A 23,523-nucleotide genomic window follows, 5' to 3' on the forward strand; every position below is an offset into this window, starting at 1 on the left:
CTACACCCGTCTTTACCTTACTCAGAATCATCAACGCTTTCAAGCCTAACACAATATCATTTAACCTAACTTCATTTACCATAACCTAAACTAACCAAACCAAACCCAGTCTAACCTAACCTACCCCAGCCTAACATAGCCTAACCAGACCTACTCTTTCGTTTTAGGCCATGATGACGATTATGTTTGTTGATGAGGATAGTAGAGATGAAGAATATGATGATGATGGTGATAAGTGGAGGTAAAGCATATGATGATGATGATGAACCTAACTTCACTCTGTCCTTGTCTTCTTGGCTAGGGTGTTGTTGGAAGGTCTTCAGTGCATCGACAGCTACACCCGTCGTTGCCTGACGCAGAAGCACCGAGAGTACTTCAACAAGCTATACGCTGGCACCATTAGGGTTATCAAGGACCTGTGTAACACCAGAGGACACTATCAGGAAGGTTAGTGCACTGTATGATGATGATGATGATGATGATGATGATGATGATAGTTGACGCAGAAGCACCGAGAGTACTTCAACAAGCTATACGCTGGCACCATTAGGGTTATCAAGGACCTGTGTAACACCAGAGGACACTATCAGGAAGGTTAGTGCAACACATTGTTGTTTAAACCCGGTCAAGCCTGGCCCAGCAGACCCGTCGACAGCAGGTAAGCAACTGTCCCAATGAGATCGTCCCACAGGTTCCCTACACCGTTGTTTTTATGTCTGTATGTTAGTGTGTCATGTGCTGTGCAGTGCTGCATTATGTGTGTTATGTTGTGTGGACCTGGTCTACAAGTGGGGCACGTGTCATCTGTGATACCACCCAACCCAAATCTAAGCTGGTAGCTGAGGAGGGCTGGGTGGTGTCTTGATGTGTCTCTGTCGTATAGTGACAGGAGTGTTGTGTGTTGGCGCAGGTTGCCTTCATGTCAAGTTATTCTCTAACATGGAGGCGGTGAGGAGATGCAAAGGGTGGAGAGATGGAGTGGAGTTAGAATGAAATGGAGTTGAAGAATGTTGTTACTGTTGTGACGGAGTTGGAAGGAAATGGCGGGGAAGAATGTTGTTACTGTTATTAGTCTCAGATTCATTTGGACGTGAACTCTGTGGATTCCAGGCTGAAGATGCCCTCATCCTACAGTCCACCATTCCCGTTTTGGGGGACTAGGGAGGGAGCTGAGGGACATGTATATAATTGGTCAGACGAGCCGGCTGGTTATATCAGGTTGTCACCAAGTGAAGGCGTCCCTCCAGCACCGGGGAAGTATGTCAGGGTAATACGGTTAATAGTTTGAAGTGGAGGATAATTATTCGTGGTCGAATTATGGGCTGATTGGTTTTACTATTTTTTTTTTTCTTAGGTCAGTTATGGTATAAACGAGAGCAGTGGAGAGAGGAACATGGCGGGTTACGTGGAAACAGACTTATGGGGAAGTGATGGAGCGTTGTGGAGTTGATGTGCATGTGATTGAAAGCGTTGGGAGAACTTTGAGATTGTTTAGCCATGTGGAGAGGATGGGAAATGAGAGACTGACTAGGAGAGTGTGTGAATGAGTCGTAGGGGGGAGGGGGAGACCGGGTGAGATGGAGGGATGCGGTGGCGAGGTAATGTGAGAGGAGATGTGTGTTGGAGAGAGGGTAGTCATATGGCAGTTGACAAAGTGATACGGAGGCGATTCGTTTGTGGCCTTCCCTAATGGAATTGGAATATCTGGTGATACATAGATAGGTAGATAGAAGATGGATAGTGGAAGAGTTTATTTAAGAACAGCATTGTGGTGGTAGAAGGTGATGCCAGGGCAAAGTTTGGGCTGGAGGAATGGGAGTTTCAGGTTGACGAAGGCAAAGAAACTGGGTGTGTTCGTAACACCTCTTCCTAAGCAATTTGTTTTGCTTATTACACCTCAGAATTCTCTTATATATTAGTGATGCAAACTGTTTGGACAATAGGAAGATAATCATAGCATACAAGAGACTTATAAAGTGTAATATGCAAATAACTCGGTAAAAATAAGTGTTAGGAAGTGTGGTATGGTAAGGGTAACACTGGGCTATATGTTGTACAGTATACGATGCTGGGGCTATTACCAGGCCAGCCAGCGTGGTAATATCTGGCCTGGTTATTGTCACGGGGCTGGATATTGCCTCACTGACACCACATTAATGACGGGCATTGTGGCAACTGCACGCCCGGTGGTCTAATGGGTTACGGCGCAGTAACCGGACGTGGCTACTAAGGATTTGACTAGTCATTTCACTTGGGCCAGATTTTTGTCGTCTTGTAGCATATTTCTTGTAGCTGAGAGGCGGAAAAAGATAATGCTGTGATTCTACATCCTTTCCGTAGCACTTCTTTGGTGACTAGCATCATATTCTAGTGCAACTCTATTGTAACAGCTCAACATTCAAGATGGAATGATGGCAATTTCATGCCAAATTAGAGTAAAAAGAGTATAAGAGAGATGGATGGGAATTATTACTCACCAAATGCCCCAGAGAGTCGAGCCACTGGTCACCCTGGTCTTAACCCCATCAGTTCGGTGACGTATTTCCTTTGTTATTCTGGCCACCACCAGGCGATAGTGTTTTATCCTGGACACACTTTTCCAATGAGAAAAGTTAATAATCGCCTTCACTTACTGCTTTGGTGCTGGAGAGGGACGCCTTCAGGTGGTGGCACCGATATAACCAGGTGGTGGGACTGGCTAGTTTTATAACCATCCCTCAGTCCCCTCCCCATCCCCCAAAAGACGGATAATGTCCTGTGGAGTAATGTCAACCTGGGCCTGCAGTCCACCAGGTGCAGGTTCACATAAGCCTGGGGTTGCAGGTACTACTGTTACTACAACACCTGTATTGCACCAGGTATTCGCACCAGGTGCAGGTTGGTATAAGCCTGGGGTTGCAGGTACTATTATTACAGTACTACAACACCTGTACTGCACCAGGTATTCGCACATCGGAATGAAATCGTCTGGAGGAAGCCAGAATAAAACAAAAAATACGTCATCACATTGAAAGTTAATTGTCTGTACTGAGACTACTTTGTGTACGTCTTGTATTGTTAGTGGTCTTGGAAAGTTTGTAATGTATTGTCCTTAGCGATTTATTCTGGACATTACATCTTAATATCCTAATATATGCTATTGATGGAAACTAATGACGGTATTAAAACAAAAATATTATACCAGAGAATGTTCCAGCTTACGTTAATGTGTATTATGCAAAATAAATTGCTGAAGAAGCTGTGCTACGAAGTCTCTTGCGACACAGAATATGGCCCTGAACAGCTTAAGTGCAGGTAGGTTCACCGTCCCCTCGTCTCAGCTTCAGTGGTCAGTTATGTGATCATCTCCCACCACCTCACTGTACACTTATGTGAACTGAATATGATTGTCTGCCTTAATGACCTTTGTGTAGTAGACAGGTATTCATTTTTGTATACTTCTCGGCTCCCCCCCCCCTCCACACACACACATCCCTGGCTCTTTAGATATACAAAGCATGTTATGTACCCTCTCTCCTTGCCTCCCTTTCTGTACGTCAAATCGCACCTTATATGCCTTCTTTCTCTCTCCTTTGTTTTCCTGATATATTCAGGTATGTATCCTTCCCATCCTGCCCACCTCACACCTCACCAATACCCCTCCCTCCCTCATCCCTCACCCACTAGATGTGATCCCTACCTCCCCTCCCCCCTCCTCTCGTTCTCTTGGTCTGGTCTTATACCTTGATGCTTAGTAATGTGTTCTTTTCCTCATCTCTCTTCCTTTCTCTCGTCTCTCACCCCTAACAACACCCTTTCTCCAACCTCTTACCCTCAGTCATACCAAGCCTCCCCTCCCCCCGCTTACTTTTCGCTCAGTGCTCAGTTGTTTTCTTTCACTTTTCTTTCCTCCTACACGCACTTCACATCAGTGCATGTGTTGTACATGCTTTCTTCCTCCGCCTCTCTTATATCCCTCCCCTCCTGTCCCTCCTTTCTCTCTTCACCCCCCCACACACATGCCAACCCCCTCCCCCTTCGTCCGTGATGGGCATAAAACCACACTGCAGCTCCGCCAATATTGGTATAGGCCGGCATAATAAAAATCAACACCCAATTTCTTTCTTCGTGCAGCCGTGAAAATGTATCGTCCAGCTCGGAATGTGCGCGGCTGTGCAGAGTGAATTCAAATTTCCGTTTTTTACTTTGGCAAACTGAGTTACGTTTTCATAAGCGAAAAATAATGGACAACAGATTATGGCGGTGGCAGAATTGGTCAATTTGCCTGGACTGGGGAGATGGACGGGGTGGCTGTGCGGCGCCAAACGGTTACATCCGACAGTATGGGGTTCAGCTTTACGGCCCCGGGGTTATTGGCACGACAGTTGGCCAAAAACAAGTGGTACAGTCAGATACAAAAATCCCTTCGCCTCTCCTGTCTATCTAATTGCTGAAGTCATAGATGTCTGAATGATACATAGTGTACAAAGGTGCATATCATTCCCCACAGAAGAATGATAATGTGCACCTCAGTCCACTACGTCACCTTCAAGCGTTTATGATCCAGCGATGAGAAGGACGAGGGAGGAGGCAGATGGACTGAAATATTTGACTGTAAATTCCCTGAGCGAAGATTGGGGCGGCCGTGAGCGCTAACGAAGCTTAAAAGAGTGTTAGTTTTGAGTTAGTGTTTTTTTTTTTTCGTTTGTGTGTCTCGAGGCTTCACTACTGTGGTTAAAAGCACTTCAGTTGTACCAGGTGGCTGACGGGTGAGAAGACAGTGGGACAGTGGGTGTTAGTAGTGGTTGAGGTGGGGTGGGATGGAAAGGGGAGAGGAGAAAGAAGGAAGGGATTGGGAGACGGAGGGGGAGGGAAAGAAAAAGGAGAATGTGAAGGGATAGGAAGGGGGTGAAGAGAAACGGAAAGAAGGCAGGGGGAAAGAGAAGGTACGTAGAAGGTAAGGGAGGGGGATGAGAAAGGAGGAGAGGAGGGGGAGATGGAAGGGGAAGAGAAATGGGGAGCGTAGGGGGAATGGAAGGCGAAGGGAAATGGGGAGCAGAGGAGGAGAGAAATGGGGAGCGGAGGGAGAGAGGGAAAGGGGACGGGGAGGAGAAAGAGAAAAATGAGGAGGGAGAAGAGAAAGGGAGAAGGGGGAGGAGTTGGGGAAGGAGGAAGAGAAAGGGAGAGAGGGGAGGAGTTGGGGAAGGAGGAAGAAAAGGGAGAGGGGGAGGAGTTGAGGAAGGAGGAAGGGGAAGAGGGAGTAAGAGAACGAGACGTAGTGTAGAAGGGAAAGTTATAAGGGAGAGGAGGAACTTGTGCGGAGTAGGAAAAGTAAGATGGGAATCAGAGGGGGGGAGGGGGAGATAGTGGGAAGGAGGGAAGGGGATGGAAAGAGGGGTGCAATGTGGGTCAGTGGGGACGAAGAGGGGTCTTATGGGGTGATTGATGAGGGGCAGTGTAGTGGGTGTGAGGAGTGGATGAGTGTGGGGAGCGGGGAGGGATGCTGAATGGCGCTGGGGGAGTTGATTATGAGAGGGAGAGGCTCCAGGTTAGAGGAGAGAGGAGGAGATTTAAGGGGGAAGATAAGAGGGGAAGGGTTTTAAGAGGGACTAAGGGGGTTAAAGATGGGGTCAGAAAGGGGTTGTGAGGGATAATGGAAAGTAACAAATAAGGGGAAGAGAAAAGGGGAGTTCAGAACCTCTAGAGAGGGGGTGAGGGAGAGGGGTCAGAAGAGGAAAGAGTACTTATGGGGTGGAAAGGGGAGGCCCAAGGGGAGAAAAAGAGGTTCGAAAGCGGAGGGATGAAAGTGGCGTTTAGGAGGGGGAGGGAGAAGAAAGAAAGAATAAGAAGAGGGGGATTGTGAGGGGGTAAAAAAAGGGGGAGAGGTTTACATTCCAGGCTCTTCATTTCCACTCCGTTATGTTTCCTTTCCATCCATTTCCTTGCTTTTTCTTACCCTTCTTTTACTTTGCCTTGTCCTCTTTTCCCTTGTCTAATCGTATATCTGCTCTTTTACTCTACTCTCTGCTTCCCTCGGCCACCTTCCTCTCATTTCCTCCTCTCTTCCTTTTTCTCTTTGTCCAATCCTTTTCCTTGCTTTCCTCTCCTGTCTTACCCTGTCATACCCAACCCTATCATACCCTGTCCTTCCCTGCCCTGCCCTGCCATACCTTACCTTACCTTACCTTACCTTACCTTTCCTTCCCTGCCCTGCCCTACCCTACCTACTCTGTTCTACTCTACTGTACTTTGCTGTACTATACTCCATGGTACGGTTCCCTCTCAACGCCTCCCCTTCCCTTCCCTCCCCGCCCTGCTGTGAGCGTATACCTCGCCACCTAACTGTTTCATGGCCATGCAGTATGCAGATTGGATTCATCAGTGCAGTGCATAGGATACCAGTGATGGACAACACTGGTTGGAGAGAGAGAGAGAGAGAGAGAGAGAGAGAGAGAGGCTACCACTTGTAACAATTATCTCTGTTATTGTATCGCAGCAGACGCCTGACGATATTCTTCTTCTTGGTGTGAGTCAAGGAACCTGAGTATTAGTGACCCTTGTGTAGTTGATAAGCGAGTATTAGTGACCCTCGTGTAGTTGATAAGCGAGTATTAGTGAGCCTTGTGTAGTCGATAAGCGAGTATTAGTGAGCCTCGTGTAGTTGATAAGCGAGTATTAGTGAGCCTTGTGTAGTCGATAAGCGAGTATTAGTGACCCTCGTGTAGTTGATAAGCATAAAACCTAACCCTTGTTCTTCCTCCTTGCCAGAGTACGTTCGTCACGCGCCGTGCATGCGTCAGGTGAACCCCAAATACAACGTGTGTTCCGTCACCTACCACACCAAGACGGCGGGACTCAACCACATCAACGAAGCTGATGTCCACCTCACTGAGGTGGAGAAGAACAGGAATGTCATCATCCTGTGCTGGTGGGTTGTCTGACACTCAGTTTGGTTCAGCAGATTTGCTTCAACAATCGTATTTCCATGTTGATTCAGATATGTGTTCCATTTTTATTGTAATAATGAGTCAAAATTAGTCTGTTATCTGTTTTATAGTTTCCTTTTTTTTTTTTTTTTTTTTTTTGGTACTGCAATGGTGTGAGGTGTGATTTGGTGGAAATGGTGTGTGGTGTGAAGTAGTGTGGTGTGGTGTGGTGTGGTATGGTATGGTGTAGAGTACTAACTGTCGAGTGTGGAGAGGAATGCTGTAGTAGTGTGTGGTGTGGAGTATGTGGTGTGTGGTAGAGTGAAAAAAATGTTATGGTGTGGAGTACTGAAAGTGGAGTGTGGAGTGGAATACTGTAGTAGTGTGTGGTGTGAAGTATGTGGTGTGCGACAGGGTAGTAATAGTGTGGTGTGAGGTACTGTAATGGTGTGTGGAGTACTGTGGTAGTGGTTAATTGTGTGGTATGAAGTTTGTGGTGTGTGGTGTGTTACAGTGTGAGAAAAGTCTGTGTGCAAATGGCAGTGTAGCAGTATGAACGTGTGGCAGTGTGAAGGGTGGCAGTGTGATGTGTGATAGTATTTGATGTGGCAGTATATGGTGTGTTTGTGTGTGTGTGTGTGTGTGTGTGTGTGTGTTTGAGAGAGAGAGAGAGAGAGAGAGATACACTCCCAATAAACTCCCTACACTAACTTTCTTTCCTCCCTGCCAGTTCGTTCCAAGAATATCTGCAGTGTTCAGAACGCGTTGTGTACGAGACGTGTGGCAACGAAACAGCGCTCTTCACTAAGGAATTCCTGGACCGTATGGCTGGACCCATTGTACAGGTGTGTGCTGACTGTGTGCTGTGACTTACCTGATAAATGCACCCTACCTACTCTCTCTCTCTCTCTCTCTCTCTCACTTAGTGCCAATAGTATGTTTAAAGTTTCCTGTCAAGTAGCCTCAACCCCCCCCCCCACGTTTATGTGTCAGTAATCTGTATAAAGATTCCATTTTAAATATGGCCCTGGTTTTCTGCCAAATATACCCCACCAACCTTCATTTTAGTGCCTATAGTGTGGTTAAAAGTTAACTGCCAAGTAGCTACACTGTATTTATTTATGTATTTATTTTTAGTGCCTATGGTAAATTTAAAGTTTTCTGCCAAATACGAGTCTAACCCACTCTTTTATTAGTGCTTATGGGATATTTAAATTTTTCTGCCATATACCCCCTCCTACATTTTTTTTTTTTTTTACCGTTTGACTGCGTTGACATTTTTTCTCGTAATCTTGCTCCTTTTTAAACGATTATATTCATCGTAGGAGAGTCCCTGTTAGTGAAGGGGATAATGAAGTGTGGATCTGATATATCCAGTTCAGAAACAAATATCTCAGCCTGGGTAAAAATGTCAAGAGATAGCTGGCGTCAGGTAATTAATGTACGTGGATTGAAGGGGTTAATACCTAGGTGGGGAAAATAAGGTTGTGATGATGATGATGATGATGATGATGATGATGTATTTATATGTATTAGTGTCAGTTCCATCATACTCGGCGTGCAGTGGATAGTTTTCCCTCTTTCGTTCTTTCCTTTCCTGGTTTTCTGGACCTTACCTCGCCACAGCCTTAGGTGGCGCCAGCAGTGTGTCCAGGCATCTCCAAATGTAAGGATCTGGATTTATTTTTTTTTTTTTTTTACTTTTTTGTTCAGTGTGCTTTAGAAGGATTGTTTTGCAGGATGCCAACCTTGGTTCTCTCTCTCTCTCTCTCTTTTACCTCACCCCCCCAACACACACACAAATGTACATTCCCCTCACCACATTAAACTCAGCTAAACTTTTAGGAAGTAGGCCAGAGTTGAGAGAGAGTCAGGGAGTTGTGCCCACCTTTTGAGAGCTTTGGCCTACGTCCGCTTTACATTTGATAAAGACAAAGTTAGGCAAGTTTGTATGAGGCTGGCTGAGATGCTGGCTTGAGGAGAGAGAGAGAGAGAGAGAGAAAGAAATGTTTGTTGGTAGGTTGGTTCGGGGTGAGATGGGGAGGAGTTGGGAGTAAGAAAGACACAGGTAGGGACGACGACTCGGTGGCTGGGTCGGTATAGTGCTGGGTACACATGTGGAGGACACTGAGTGGTGGGTTCGAGCCCCACTGACTGCCAGTGAGTTTGTTGGGTGGAGGCTCACAAGCTAAGGCCTTATTGGCAACAGTCAAATAACCAAACCTACACCATACCACTGTCTACATCATCTGTCTTCTGTTTCACTGTCTGTGTCTTGTTTCTGTCCTGCCCTCCTCCTGACTCCCTTATGACTTTACCCTTTGTTAGACAGAGGTGTGTAGAGGTGGGTGGGTGGGTTGTGAGGATAGATGTAGGGGTCTATTATACCCTTTGTTAGACAGAGGTGTGTAGAGGTGGGTGGGTGGGTTGTGAGGATAGATGTAGGGGTCTATTATACCCTTTGCTAGACAGAGGTGTGTAGAGGTGGGTGGGTGGGTTGTGAGGATAGATGTAGGGGTCTATTATACCCTTTGGTAGACAGAGGTGTGTAGAGGTGGGTGGGTGGGTTGTGAGGATAGATGTAGGGGTCTATTATACCCTTTGTTAGACAGAGGTGTGTAGAGGTGGGTGGGTGGGTTGTCAGGATAGATGTAGGGGTCTATTATACCCTTTGTTAGACAGAGGTGTGTAGAGGTGGGTGGGTGGGTTGTCAGGATAGATGTAGGGGTCTATTATACCCTTTGTTAGACAGAGGTGTGTAGAGGTGGGTGGGTGGGTTGTGAGGATAGATGTAGGGGTCTATTATACCCTTTGTTAGACAGAGGTGTGTAGAGGTGGGTGGGTGGGTTGTGAGGATAGATGTAGGGGTCTATTATACCCTTTGTTAGACAGAGGTGTGTAGAGGTGGGTGGGTGGGTTGTCAGGATAGATGTAGGGGTCTATTATACCCTTTGTTAGACAGAGGTGTGTAGAGGTGGGTGGGTGGGTTGTCAGGATAGATGTAGGGGTCTATTTCTTTGCTGGGTCAGATGGAGTCTTTATAGTGTGGTGTTTGTCAGTAGGACAAAACTTATATTCGTTTTACTGTAACTAGACCTAAATCTGCCATCTGTCCATCTTGAATGCTGAGTTGTAACAGTAGATTAATACAAAAATAGAGCACAAGCCATGAAAAGGTGCAGTGGAATGGATGCAGCGCCGTAGTACTGTCTTTTTTGACACTGAACGACGTGAAATAAATGGAAAAAACGAGGAAAATCTGGGCCAAGTTAAGGTGTAAGAACTATAGTAGGACATTGTGTGTGTGTGTGTGTGGATTGGGGGAGTGGCCTGGATGTTGCTCACTTACGATAGAACTGTAACCATTTTTTTTTTTTACTTCAACCTCTCGTCTTTGTTTCATTTCCTTACCTCCCCTTCGCCCCCCCCCCTCTCTCTCTCTCTGGATATTGTCCCATACCGTCTTGTTGAAAGTTCGGGTTAGGGTATTGATGATTAAATGATTTGTTTGATATGGTAGTGAAATAGAGTAGGTTGTGCATTGTATAGTCATTTAAAATTTAATAATGTCCAATCCTTATTACTGCCAAAGAATTGTAGTCGTGGCGCTCGATTCTGAGGTTGTTATTATCGTGCCCTGGCAACCTACCTTTAAACAGTGCGTCTGATTTCGTGTGTAATATGAGACGCATGTGATTCGTGTGTAATATGTTCGTGAATAATAATATTCGTGTATAATATATTCGTGCATAATAATGTGATGTGTATAGTATTATACGAAATCGGACGCACTTTTGAATGGTAGGGTGCCAGGGTACGATAATGACCTCAGAGTCGTGCGCCACGACTATAGTACTGGAGTATGTTTTTTGTGTTGAGAAAGTGTGTAGTAATTTTATGATTACCTCTGGCGCTGACGAGGAGCCTACACGTGGTAGCGCTATGCACCCTGGTTGTAGCTAAGCAGCTGCGGCGTCCACCCGGGAGTCAAACCTCCTCATATTTCCCTGCACCTCGCCGTGTGAAGGACCCTAGTCCGACCCTGATGAGGCGCTGTCTGCCACACGGGGGCGCCGGATCCCTCTGTGGTGTATGTACTGTACTGTACCTGTAGGACAGACCCACAGAATCAGTTGCTTGTCTGTGGTCGACAGGTTTGCTTGATCAGACAGACTGGTGTTAAGCAGCTGCAACATCAACGATAATCTGAAGTTAGTAGTAAACAATGATTAAAAAAAAAAAAATTCCCTGGAAACGTCTTATTGCATGTCTTATATAATGAGCTAAAATTTGCCAGTATATAATCATGTCTAAAATACCGTAATTAGGACTAAGGTAGGCTACTTCCTTCACCATCATTGCAGCTTTCAGTGTTGCTGGGGTAAATGGCCTTAATGACACTAATAACTGTTGTTGTGTTTTCTCCTGCCATGCCACCCCTTAGGACAGCAAGGTAAGAGACACAACACTATGCTGTGCCCCACACTACCACAAGATCAGAATCATAAATATTCCATTCAGTCCCATGACGTCTTCTCTGTATTATTGTTGCTGTCTCCAGACGATTTTATTTAGGTTAGAAGAGTTTCAAAAGTTTCCCGTAAGTTTAATAAAATCGTCTGGAGATAGCAAGAATATACTGATTATAAATCATCTGATTGAATGGAATATAGGCGAGACTGTTTCATTCTGGTAACTTAGCCATGTATATGTATCGTTAAAGAAGGCAACGTACAACGAGGTCTTACTGTGGTTAGGCTCTAGATGTGTTATTTTGTGTTGCAGGATCTTTGTCCAGATTTTACGTATTCATTGCACACATGCAACAGAGAGCTTGCCACCACCACCACCACCACCACCACCACCCAGACCAGCACTCACCAACACCACAGAAGAAGACACAATTCCAGTGCAAACAGTGAGATGACAAGCACGAGTTTGGACAAGCTTGTATACCCAGAGGAAAGAGGAGATATAGATTCACTAACAAGGAAGAATCTGTGGGTGGGGGTCTTAAATTTTCCTCACCAGTCAGTGCCAGAAGCAGAAGAGTTTGGTCTGGTTGGGACCCAAGCAGCCCACCACTCAGTGCGGGAACTTTAACTCAAGAGACGGCTGTGGGACTCGACACTCCACCGCCTGAGTCTTCACAAACACGCCAAGAAATTGTTACACTGACATTCCCCACGAGAGTGCTGCATAATAGTACAGTGACTAACTCCACAGATGGTAGTGACTAAAGTGAAGTTGTAGTGAAGCTCAGCTCATCATCGGTACAGTTGTCTGGTGTCCAAAGCTTAATAACCAACACTAACCCTGATCTGTTCAAAGCACGTTCATTGCATGTAAGAAATGAAACAACACCCAGTGCATATATGGAAACTATAGTTCATCCGTCAGTGAATTATTCTGACTTTTTAGCAATAGAGCACGAGCATGAAGGCTATGAACAACACTATGTAAGTAGACTGTCTCACAGAATGCCACAGTCTGTGAATAGGAATTCATCATCAGCATCAAGCAGCAAATTTAACCAATCCCTAGTAAGTACAAACTCTATGCAGTCCATTTTTAATTCTACTACAACTTCATTATCCAACAGCAGTCACAAGCAGTCTGCCTCTGTAAATTTCCCGCGCCACAGAAACCAACCATCATTTGATAGGACAGGATACAGGCGAGGTGGACCAAGGTTCTCCCATCGTCGAAAAAGTTCCCATTGCAGCATTTCATCCAGGAATACAACAGAGGATGTGGCTTCTGTTTTGCCATCTCCCCCAACACACTCAGTGGCACCCACTCTCTGTCCCTCACAGTCACCAAACGTTAGACATCGGCTTAGGTTCAGACACTCCAGAAGACGCTTTAGACGACCACGTGATCGGGGAGCACCAGCATCACACCACACACCACCATATAAACGTAATGGAACACTTTCAGTACTACCATTAAATAAAACTGAGCCTGACACCGGCAGTGGCAGTGAAAGACGAATATCTGTACATAGAAAAGGTCCAAGGGGAAGACAGCTGTACAGAAGGAGGCCATCCATAAAAAATGGTGGCATGGGTGTGACACCACTGCAGCAAACACGTCCTTTTGGTCAACAGTATGGCGGGTATACTTCAAAGCCACATTTTTTCGGTGAGTCCACAACAGGAGTGCCCCAGATTTCAAAAGGCCTCACTGAGGGATTAGGTGATGATCAACCTTCACTCACAGAAGGAACAGATTGGCAAGTCACACAACCGCCCACGACAGAAGTCCCTATCATGGCAAAAACATCAGGTATACCAGAGGTGCATACCTCGAGGCGTGTTGGTAGGGTTGGCTCACCTAATAAACGCCATGGTACCCGACGACATTGGACACGACGAAGGACTCTGAGGAGGAAGAGACCCATTGGTGTGACGAGGAGAGGTGACGTCATAGGCAGGAGACCCATTCACAGGAACAGGCTCAGGGGCAGAGGCAAAGGCCACAAGGATTCTCAGGACATTATAACAGGACGAACATTTATGGTTACCAGGAGTGGTAGACCCACAACTTTAGACACCACTATAGCACCACTAAATGGTACTACTTGGAACAACAATGCTTCATAAACTAATTCACATGTAAGTAACCACACAGAGAATCTAAGCAGTAAGCATTTATCCATCATTCATGAAACTAAAGAAACTCAGCTTCAAACTTCTGTCAGAGATGTTGATGTTGCTCCACATGCTGACAGCTTAGCAGATGACAAGCAAGAGTTAGTGAAGTTGAAGAATTATATCTCTTCTGTTGCTTCAGATACAGAAGAACAGTATACTCGGCAACACATTATGAGGGAAAACAATGGATATAACATGCCTGATACTACAGAAATAAATCTTAGAAACACTCACGAAGAAGGACATCAAAATCAAAGAGCCAGTTTAGGAACTGCAAGGGATGGTGTCACTCCCTCACCAGTGGATATGGTCAATTTGTGGCTGCAGAGGCGCCTGCAGGAGGAGGTGATGGAGGCAGTGTTTCCCCCTCCAACACCCGTCCCTAACACCGTCAACCACTGGCAACACCAGGATGATGCCGGCCTCTCCGTTACCTTTGTCCCAGTGGTGGTGGATATATTGGAAACTGATTTTCTTCGACTGATTGATCCAAAAACCAGCATTCCAAAGGAGCAGTTATCTAGTCAGACATTAGTGGAAAGTGATATTGCATTAACTGGAAACAAGGTTCCCTCTGTTGAAGCTGAGGGATCCGAGTTGCCAGTGAGTTATGAAAATTTGATTTCTAACCAGACGGTGCTGGAAACTTCTCAGAGTAAAGACAGTATGTTTTCGTCCTCTGTTGCTAACAAATCTCAGTCATTTGCTCACGAAGATTCATCAGCAGAAGTACAGCCCAGTTCAGCATATGAGAACAGAAACATTTCTGACAACTTAAATTACATTCAGTCTTATAATAATCATGGAAACAGTCGGAACGTTTCAGCAAGTCATGAAAATGAGCCAGGAATAAGATTTTCAGAAGTTCCTGCTCATACCAACCAGACTGATATGACTGAGGATCTTAAGCCCAAAACTGTAGTACCAAAAAACAAGAGGAATTTTACCCAGGGAAAGATGAAAAATTACTCTGGCAAACCAGCACACACGAAAGGGATATTGAAGAATGTTACTTTTGCTGAGGAAGCAAAAATGTCTTCAAACAATACACAACTGCAGCAAATAGAAGATGACGACGTTTCCACCCAGACCACAAGAATTACAGCAGGAACTCCTAAATCAAAGCTGGAAGTGGAATCAAGCAATGGCTGTACCAGATGTGATTCCAGTTTCCATACAGGAGTTGCCACCACAGTGTTAGCCATACTTGCAGTGATGCTCGTTTTATGATACAGTACTTAACTCTGCAAGATTGGACTTTGTAACCATAATTACTGGAAGATAGTTACCAAGATCATCAGCTTGGGAAGAGTGTGGTTCCAGTGTGCTATGAATATTTGATTTTCCTTTTGCATTGTTTCTCAGCTTTGAAACTTCTGGTGTAATAAAACCAAGTCTTCTTGTGTTCGTTTGACCCAAATACCTGGGCAAGAAGAAAGTTCTTCATACAACGCCTTGCTGGAACTGAGAAATACCTCAGTACGTCAGTTCTCATGTGAGAGGAGGACACATGGCATAATTCCGGCCTCAAGAAACCTGAGACTTGATGGCCATTACCTGGAAAGGAATTGAAGCTGTGGAGGTTGTCTGCAGACAGGTTAAGGCTCTGGAAACTGCCTGGAGAGAAGTGAAGATTCTGGAGGCTGTCTGGAGAGAATGAGTTTGTGAAAGCTTTCTTGAGAGAGGTTCGGGATTTGAAGCTGTCTGAAGAGAAGTTCAGACTCTTGATGCCTGAAGAGAAGTTCAGCCTCTTGAAGTTGTCTGGAGAGATGTTAAAACTCTAGAAGCTGTGTGTCAGTAAACTGAGGCTTTTGAGGCTGTCTGGAGAGAAGTTGATGCTCTGGAGCTGTCTGGAGAGAAGTTGATGCTCTGGAGCTGTCTGGAGAGAAGTTGATGCTCTGGAGCTGTCTGGAGAGAAGTTGATGCACTGGAGCTGTCTGGAGAGAAGTTGATGCTCTGGAGCTGTCTGGAGAGAAGTTGATGCTCTGGAGCTGTCTGGAGAGAAGGTCAGACTAGAGGCTGCCTGGAGAAAACCTGAGACTCAAGACACACCAGGAGAGAAGTTGAGATTGTAGGAGCACTACTTGGAATGAGAGAGAACTATTGCTGCTGAGGTAAACTTTGTCTGACCCTCCCCCACAACCCACTAAAATTACTGCTGCTGCTGCTACCACTACTACTACTCCCATTACTACTACTGCATCTACTACTACCACTCCTGCTGGTCCACAGTTAACACTACTGCTGCTTACAGCTTCTCTGCCTTGGTCCATGTCCCTGCTTTTGTCCATGTCTTTGCCTCAGTCCATGTCCTGCCACGGTCTGTGTCCCTGCCTTGCTCCCTAGTGGCCAGACTAACAGAGTGCCGTCTCACACCGGGTTGCCATTGTGTTCTGTCGCAGTGAGTCTGGTGGCTTGCTGGGTGCCAAAGTGCTGGTGGCAGTGGTCTGGTGCCTTGGTGTGGCTGTCCGCATCATCAGTGTACTGTACAGTTGCGGACATAAATACTGATACACTTCATAACAGTATAGTGAGTGGTGACTTATGAAACCCAGTTCTGCGGTCTTCAGAACCCAGCAGATTTTTCATTTGCTCGGTTTTGATTTTGGTGCGTTCAGCATTACTTCTTGAATCTCTTCAGTTGTTTATCGAAAAAGATAAGTGATATTCCTGACGGCAGTTATACATACTAGAAGGTGAACATGCAGAATTGTACTAACCCCATCAGCCTGAGTATGTCTTTTTTTATCATTCGTGCTGTTTCCAGACACGTATATTCTGCTTAGGAGAGACTTTTGGAACTGTATGGGTTAGATGTAGCCTTCATTACCCCCTTCACAGCCAGAGGTCCTTCCTAAGTTGAGTATAATAATTGGTGGCACATGATTAAAATGAAAAATACTTTGTTGTTGTATGTTTAACTGTGAAGTGAGGGAGGAATCTGCATGGCACTGAACCATGTACTCACTGGCTTAGATTTCGTAGCTCCTCTTCCTGGGCGATTTATTTTGACGAGTACAACTTAACTTTCTGATATTACAGTAGAACAAAAGGTGTCATAATATTGAGCTGTATCTACTACACATACAAGGCATGGCTGTTACCTTCCCTCCTGACGCATCATGCACAGAGAACAGCTGTGGTCTGAGACACATATCAAGCCTCCTTCAGATTAGGAAGGTTGGCCTGCAGACGGCAATGAAATTTACAAATTGCAGAATAGTTGGCAAACTTATGTCCCTAACTGTACAGTTTTTTTTGGCCAACATCAGATAGATGATTGTGTTGGTGTAAGAGACACCCACCATGCCATAAAAGGTTTAATTTATTTTGAATGACGTTTTTATCAAGAACTGTATTCTATCATTTATTGCAGGTAACAACAGACAGTTTTATTTAGCTCAGATAAATCCACTGCAAAGTATTTTTTATGCTTCTGATGCAAACCGTATTGATATTAATAACATGCAAAGGAATATTAAACCCTGTATGGCAATGGTGTAGTTTTTAAAGGGGTATTCTTGTTGTCTCCAGACCATTTTTTTCATCTTAGGAGTCACTTTTTTCTTATACAGCCTTCGTTATCCCCATTAGGATGACAGGGTCTCCTAAGCTGAAGTATAGCGTCTGACGTTGATTAAAGTAAAATGAAGTCGATGTCCTGAGGCTGATGTGTTAACCCTGTGTAGGTACAGAGCCCCATCCGTTCCTCATTTGAGACAACTTACTCACTAATCCAGTGATGAACAAGGACAAGTTTATGCCGGCATCTGGACTTTACACTGCATTAAAATAAAATCTGTGGTAAAAATTAGTTGGTGGTTTGTTGAAATAAGTTGCCAAGGAAGAATTGCTGCGAAGTCTTTTCCATCAACGAGAATTTGTGTGATTGTTTTGGTGGTGGTGCCTCCCTGAAGACACCAAAACACTAATTGCATGACACCACAGCGAGGCACACCTGCATCTTAGCATGTCATGCATCATGTCATAGGTTCAGGTTAGAATTGTGTGTCCAAATTACAACAACAATATGTGAATAAGGTTTTTGTTCGTTATTGCTTTTCAAAAAGGAAAGGGATTCAGGTGTCTGAATTTGTATTAATTATACAAGTATAGCAATACATGTTTTCTCTCAGTTTAGTTCCATGGTTTGTTTATTTGTTTGTAATATTTTTGTTGCCAGTCAGTATTTTGAATTGAACAAGTTATCCCCATTTACTGAAGTGTCAATTAAGACAGACTGTGCCCCATTCATAACAGCTAAATATAATACTGATGTTCACGTACAGTTACTACAAAAAGTGTTTTTGCTTTTTCGTCTTTACAGTTTGACATTGCGTGAAATGTTGAAAAATATTCTTCAGTACTTTTTCATGTATGCGTAGGCAATTTTTTATTCAGACATCATAAAGATTATATTTTATATAGCATGAAATACATTCTGGATTGTAAGATGTGTGCTGGTAAAAGAAAAGCACCAACATTTATTACAAAATCATTGATGACAAAGATAGAGAAACTTTTTGGAGAGACTGTGCTCTCCTGAGCCATAGTTTCTGCTAATATTTTTGCTGTTAATATTATAAGATCCTGTGATGTAGAATTGTCGTTATCATCTAACGGATCACTGCAGGTAATTAATCAGTTTTGCCTGATTACATAATATTATTGCTGTTAATATTGTAAGATCCTGTTATAAAATTTTCGTTATCATCTACTGGATCACTGCAGGTAATAAATCACCTTTGCCTGATTACATACTATTATTGCAGTTAATATTATAATGTCCAGTGATGCAAAATTGTCGTTATCATCTACAGGATCACTGCAGGTAATAAATCACCTTTACCTACTCACTTTGCCTGATTGATCCGTGTTTCCTGGACCCTCTTGACCAACTGATGCTTTGCCTTTCAGTTCAAGTGCACCAAGTACGCCCCCGGGAGCCAGGTGTGTGAGGGTGCGGCTCTGGCCTCAGCGGTCCACACATCGCCATCACTACTGATCTTACTCCTTACCCTCATGCTTGGCCTCCGCGGCTTGCAACACCTCCTTGCGTAGACCTCGAGTGGCACTAGTCTGAGGGCTTGAGCTCTTCATTGGAGTCCGCCTAGTTTCACTGTCAGTGTAGACTTTATCCTTAGCTCACCTGGAATTTCATGAAATTTCCCACGTCACCCTCAATAGACGTCCCTCTTCACTCTCCTGGGACGTCTTGATGTCCATCTCAGCTTCAACAAACGCCTTCCTTCACCCTTCTAGGACTCCTTGATCCTTACCTCACCCTTGACTGACGTCGTCTATCATCCATCTGGGATTCCTTCTTGATATTCCCCACCTCACCATTAACAGTTGTTCCTTGACCCTCTTGAGGTTCCTCCACGATTCTTCACCCCCAACACAGTGCCCTCTTCACCCTCCGTCTCAGTACCCCATATATCGACCTTAAGCCAAATTTACGGCTTAACTTAACCTCTGTCGTGGAAAAGTTTCTGCCAGTATGAACAATTGCGTGTGAAAAAGCGAAAAGTAACTTAAAAAAAAAAAAAAAAATGGATTTACCTCGAGATGGGGTTACGTCCAGTTTCGTTCATGTTGTTACCAGACGATTTTATTCAGCCTAAGAAAGGCCTCTCGTAATGAAGGGGTTTATCAATGCTATTTGTAGCCCCTCCAGTCCGAAAAGTTTACCCTAAGCTGAATAAATGATCAGGATATGGCAACGCTGAACATTAAGGTCTCCCTCACACCACTGGTTTCGGGTCGAGATATCAAACACTGTATATGTAATGGGGATTTGGGAGGTTGATGTATACTATGAAGGTGTAAATATATAAATAGGGAATTGTAATGTTGTTAATACGAGCACCTGCTAAACCCTGCCGCAGCTGCTCGCACTCTTCACCAAAGCAAATGGTTCAAATACCCTGTGCAATGTGCTATTCTTGCAAATGGTTTCCAACACGGTATGCCACTCTGGACTGAAGTAGTTGGGGTGCGAATACCTTTTGCCACTCTGGACTGAAACAGCTGATTTTTTTTTTTTTTTTTTCAGTTATTATTTTTGTCTAGGCAAATGAGTGGCATCCCAAGGCAGATGCTCAATACATAAGTCACGTAGCCTTTACTGAAATACATAATGTCCCTGTCAACACAGTAATGTCTTCTTTACTGTGTTCTCCCTACAGTCAGGCCATTTTATTTACCTTACTAAGGATCATTACAATGAATCTTGAATAAACTGAATAAAATCTTCATAAATTGGTAAGAATATCATAAAAACGTTGTCACTGTGTTGAAAGAGTTACACTGGCAGCAAGTGGGGATTCCTTTGAGTAGGTTGGACAAAACTGAAGCCCGTATCTTATGGGTTGTGGAGGCCCCCGGCACCTCTTCCATATTGCTTACCTGTGATTGATGGGTATGATGGGCAAGGCATGACCGGGTTGTAATAACAACTTAAGCAATATCACTTTTTTGTTATATAGACTGCGATTGAGTCGTGATATAAATAAGTGATGGAGAACGCATGTGCTGTACAGTGTGGTAATATTGTAAAGCATAGGAATTCAGATTGAAGGTACAGTCGGTCTTCCATATTCGCGGAGATATGTTACAAACTTGCCCGCGAATGGCGAAAACCCGCACGTAATTGGTGACCCTCCCCCAACGGTCTGTGCAGTCGTTAACTATGTGATTGTCCAAAAAACCTTCGCAATAACAAGTGCTGGCAACAGGTAAAGAGCACAGTAACGAACAAGCTGCAAACATGCTCGGAACATTGGCATGCAAACCATGTTGGCAGCATCATGATGAAGTCCCAGCTGCCTCTTATGGACACACTTATCTCATCACCTCTGCTGCCAGTATGCTCAAAGTTGCACAGAAACATGTGTCCTTACATCTGTCCAAATACTGCTGCATACTTGTATCCAAACTTGTTGCCAGCTCTGTTGTCAACGCATGTTTGAAGGCACGTGTGCAGGCGCCCGTACAGTCGGTTGGTTGAGTATGTAGTATTTTGAAGTGGTTTGACATCTCAGTATTTTCTTATGAGTCCGACTCTGAGCATAGGTTTATTAGCCCGTTTCTTTAGGCCCAGCAACTTTCCTACATATACCTCACACCCCAACGTATCACCACTTAGGCGCTAACATCCACCGTCAGTATCAAATACTGTACATTCTAGGGTTGTCTCATACAGGACTGGTGTATTATTATTAGCGGGGATGGCTTTCACATGTCGGTGGTTCTTGTGACTGATTAATAAAGTCAGTTTTAACGAAATTTAGAGACTTGAATCGTTCCCAGTCCCAGCTGGGAATCGAACTCGCGTCCATTTGGACAACAGATCGCCATTTTATTATGAGATGGTTTGTTTACCCTCGAATAACCGAACCCGCAAGTAGCAAGCCAGCGAATATGGAGGACTTTTTTTTTTTTTTTTTTCATTCCCTCCAGCGCTAGACGGCTTTCTTCAGCTTAGGAAAAATATCGTAGTAAATGCACTAAACAGAGGTCTTTCTTATGCTGAGAGAGAGAGAGAGAGAGAGAGAGAGAGAGAGAGATGCTGGTGGTTGTATGAATATAACATGTCATTAAAGCGAAGTGTTTACCAGCATAATATTATCAGAAGTAAAAGATGTAGTATGTTAACAATATAACAGTAATATTTTATACAGCAGTATGTATGACATGAAATAATTGTTTTGTTACCTACATTGTTATGTTTTGCCTTCTATACGATTACCTATAAACAGCTACGAGGCCCAGGCATCGTTATCCACACCTCCCATAAGGATCCCACTGTTGAGCATTTACTGATAGGCCTGTATTCTGAGTGACTGGAGATGTCATAGCACCTCTTCCTTAGCGATTTATTCTGTACATTACACCTCAATACCCTCTTGTATGTTATTGATGGCAACTGTATCAGCGATATAAATAGTATACCATGTAATGTTGTAATATACAAATTAAGTCGCTAAGAAAGAGGTGCTAGGAAGCCTGCTATGCCACCAAGAATACGTGCCATAAAGTGCTAGTTGTTTTGCTGGTACTAATTATACCATTGGTTCCTGGGACAAGCACTGAATCCTTTACATTGTGTTCTAAAGCTGTAAATATGTACAGAAACTTATTTGATCCAGGAGGTTGACATACGTTTATGTGAAAAATTAAATGTTTAATAAAATGGTAGTTTCTGTTATTACCCTACTGGCTGGTGGTGGAGAGGGACGCCTTCAAGTGGTGGCGCCCATGTGACCGGGTGGTGGAGCTGCCTGGTTATACAAATATCCCTCAGTCTCCTCCCTATCCCCCGACAGGACGATGGTGGACTGCAGAAGGGCAGCTTTGACCTGCAGTCCACTGGGTTAACGTTCACATGAGCCTGGGGTTGCAACTACTACTACTACTACTACTACTTCTACTACTACTCGTACTACTACTACACTGGCACTGTTTAATCGTAAGTAACCATGACTTTTTACCTTAGAGTGGTCCAGTTCCGTAAGACGAAAGCACATTGGCTGTAGTAACAAAGGAGACTCATTCCTACCTTATAATTAAAGGTCAATTTTATGCGTCCACAAAATATTTAAGTTATGAGATCCAGTTCCGTTGTGTGAAAACAAATGAACTACACTTATTTTAATCGCCCCAAACTGTCCTCTCCATCTTGAATGCTGTGTTGCAGGGTTGGATCCAAGTACAGGCTACTGTACTTAAGTCCAAGTACCCGGAAAGTTTTCAAGTACAAGTACAGCCTTTTTCCAATTTACTTAAGTCCAAGTCCAAGTACATATCATTATACTTAAGTACAAGTACTTTATACCATACTAAAGTGCTCCTGTTTCGAAGAAGGAAATTAAATGATCGTCACATTCTAAAGGTTAAGTTATTAAGGTAGAAAGTAGCGTATTAGAATATAAGTATACTTTATTAATCAGACCATTTCTTCTATGACAGAATATTAAGTCAATAATACCTTTATAAAGTCCAATAGAATATATGAATTTTTAAATATAATGTACTTGATTGTACTTGAAAGTACTTGGTATTATGCTTAGGGTCTAAGTACAAGTACAAGTAGAACCAAAATTTTGAACTCCAAGTACGTTTTATTTTATTTATTTATTATTTTTTTTTTAATGCGGCCGGCTCTGGGCATAGGCTTCACAGCCTGCTCCCAAGTCCCTGTAGTCCTCCTACATAACATACACCTCCTTATGTCACCACTTCGGCGCTAACACCCACCGTCCATAGTAAATACATGCTAGGGCTGTCTCATACAGGACTGGTGTATTGGTATTAGCGGGGGTATTTTTACGACATGTCGGCGGGTCTTCTGGTAGATCGGTAAAGTCTGCTGTACATGGAATTCAAATCCTTAAACTGTTCCCTACCCCAGCGGGGATTTACGTCCAAGTACCAAGTACAAGTACTGTACTTGGACCCAACCCTGCTGTGTTGTATCAATAGATTAACACAAGATTATGATGCTGGTCTCGATGAGCCGATATGGGAATAAGATATGGCCGTTGCATTGTCATTTCTGCCACTCAGCTATATGAAATTTACTGCCGAGGAATGAAAATCTGGGCCAGACCAAGGTAACAATCGTATAGTGTAATTGATTGATTCCGGCTAACCATCTCACACATTTTAAAATTACTCTCTCGCCTCTTAAAATCTCTACGCGTCCTTAATTCATAATGTGAAGATAGAATGATAGATGGGCAGATAAAAATGTAAAAACCGGTCTCGTGGTGGTTCCAGCCCCATGGGGACACAGCAACACGACTAGCTGTCACACACAATTTAGATATATTTTCTTCCCTCTTTATCTCTGTCTAGGTATCCCTAGTCCATAATGTGTAGAAAGACAGATAGATATAGTGTTGTAACAAGGGTGGTCTCGTGGTGGCATCAACTGCGTGGATTCACGTCAACACAGACTA

At 44.0% G+C, this 23,523-nt stretch overlaps 1 protein-coding gene across 1 annotated transcript in view; it reads left to right on the forward strand.

The window, feature by feature from the left end:
* The window catches only part of LOC145416638 (uncharacterized), a 42,812-nt gene extending 24,190 nt beyond the window's left edge, over window positions 1–18,622 (forward strand). The window contains exons 4-7 of the mRNA XM_080285573.1: window positions 302–447; window positions 6,748–6,907; window positions 7,636–7,750; window positions 18,479–18,622. Coding sequence (XP_080141699.1) covers window positions 302–447; window positions 6,748–6,907; window positions 7,636–7,750; window positions 18,479–18,622 — 565 coding nt within the window. The remainder of the gene's footprint in view (window positions 1–301; window positions 448–6,747; window positions 6,908–7,635; window positions 7,751–18,478) is intronic.
* Window positions 18,623–23,523: the final 4,901 nt, after the last annotated feature.

The sequence above is a fragment of the Coenobita brevimanus genome, chromosome 107, assembly GCF_032717465.1.
Source record: "Coenobita brevimanus isolate Jiangsu-jjx chromosome 107, ASM3271746v2, whole genome shotgun sequence".
Classification (NCBI taxonomy): Eukaryota; Metazoa; Arthropoda; class Malacostraca; order Decapoda; family Coenobitidae; genus Coenobita; species Coenobita brevimanus.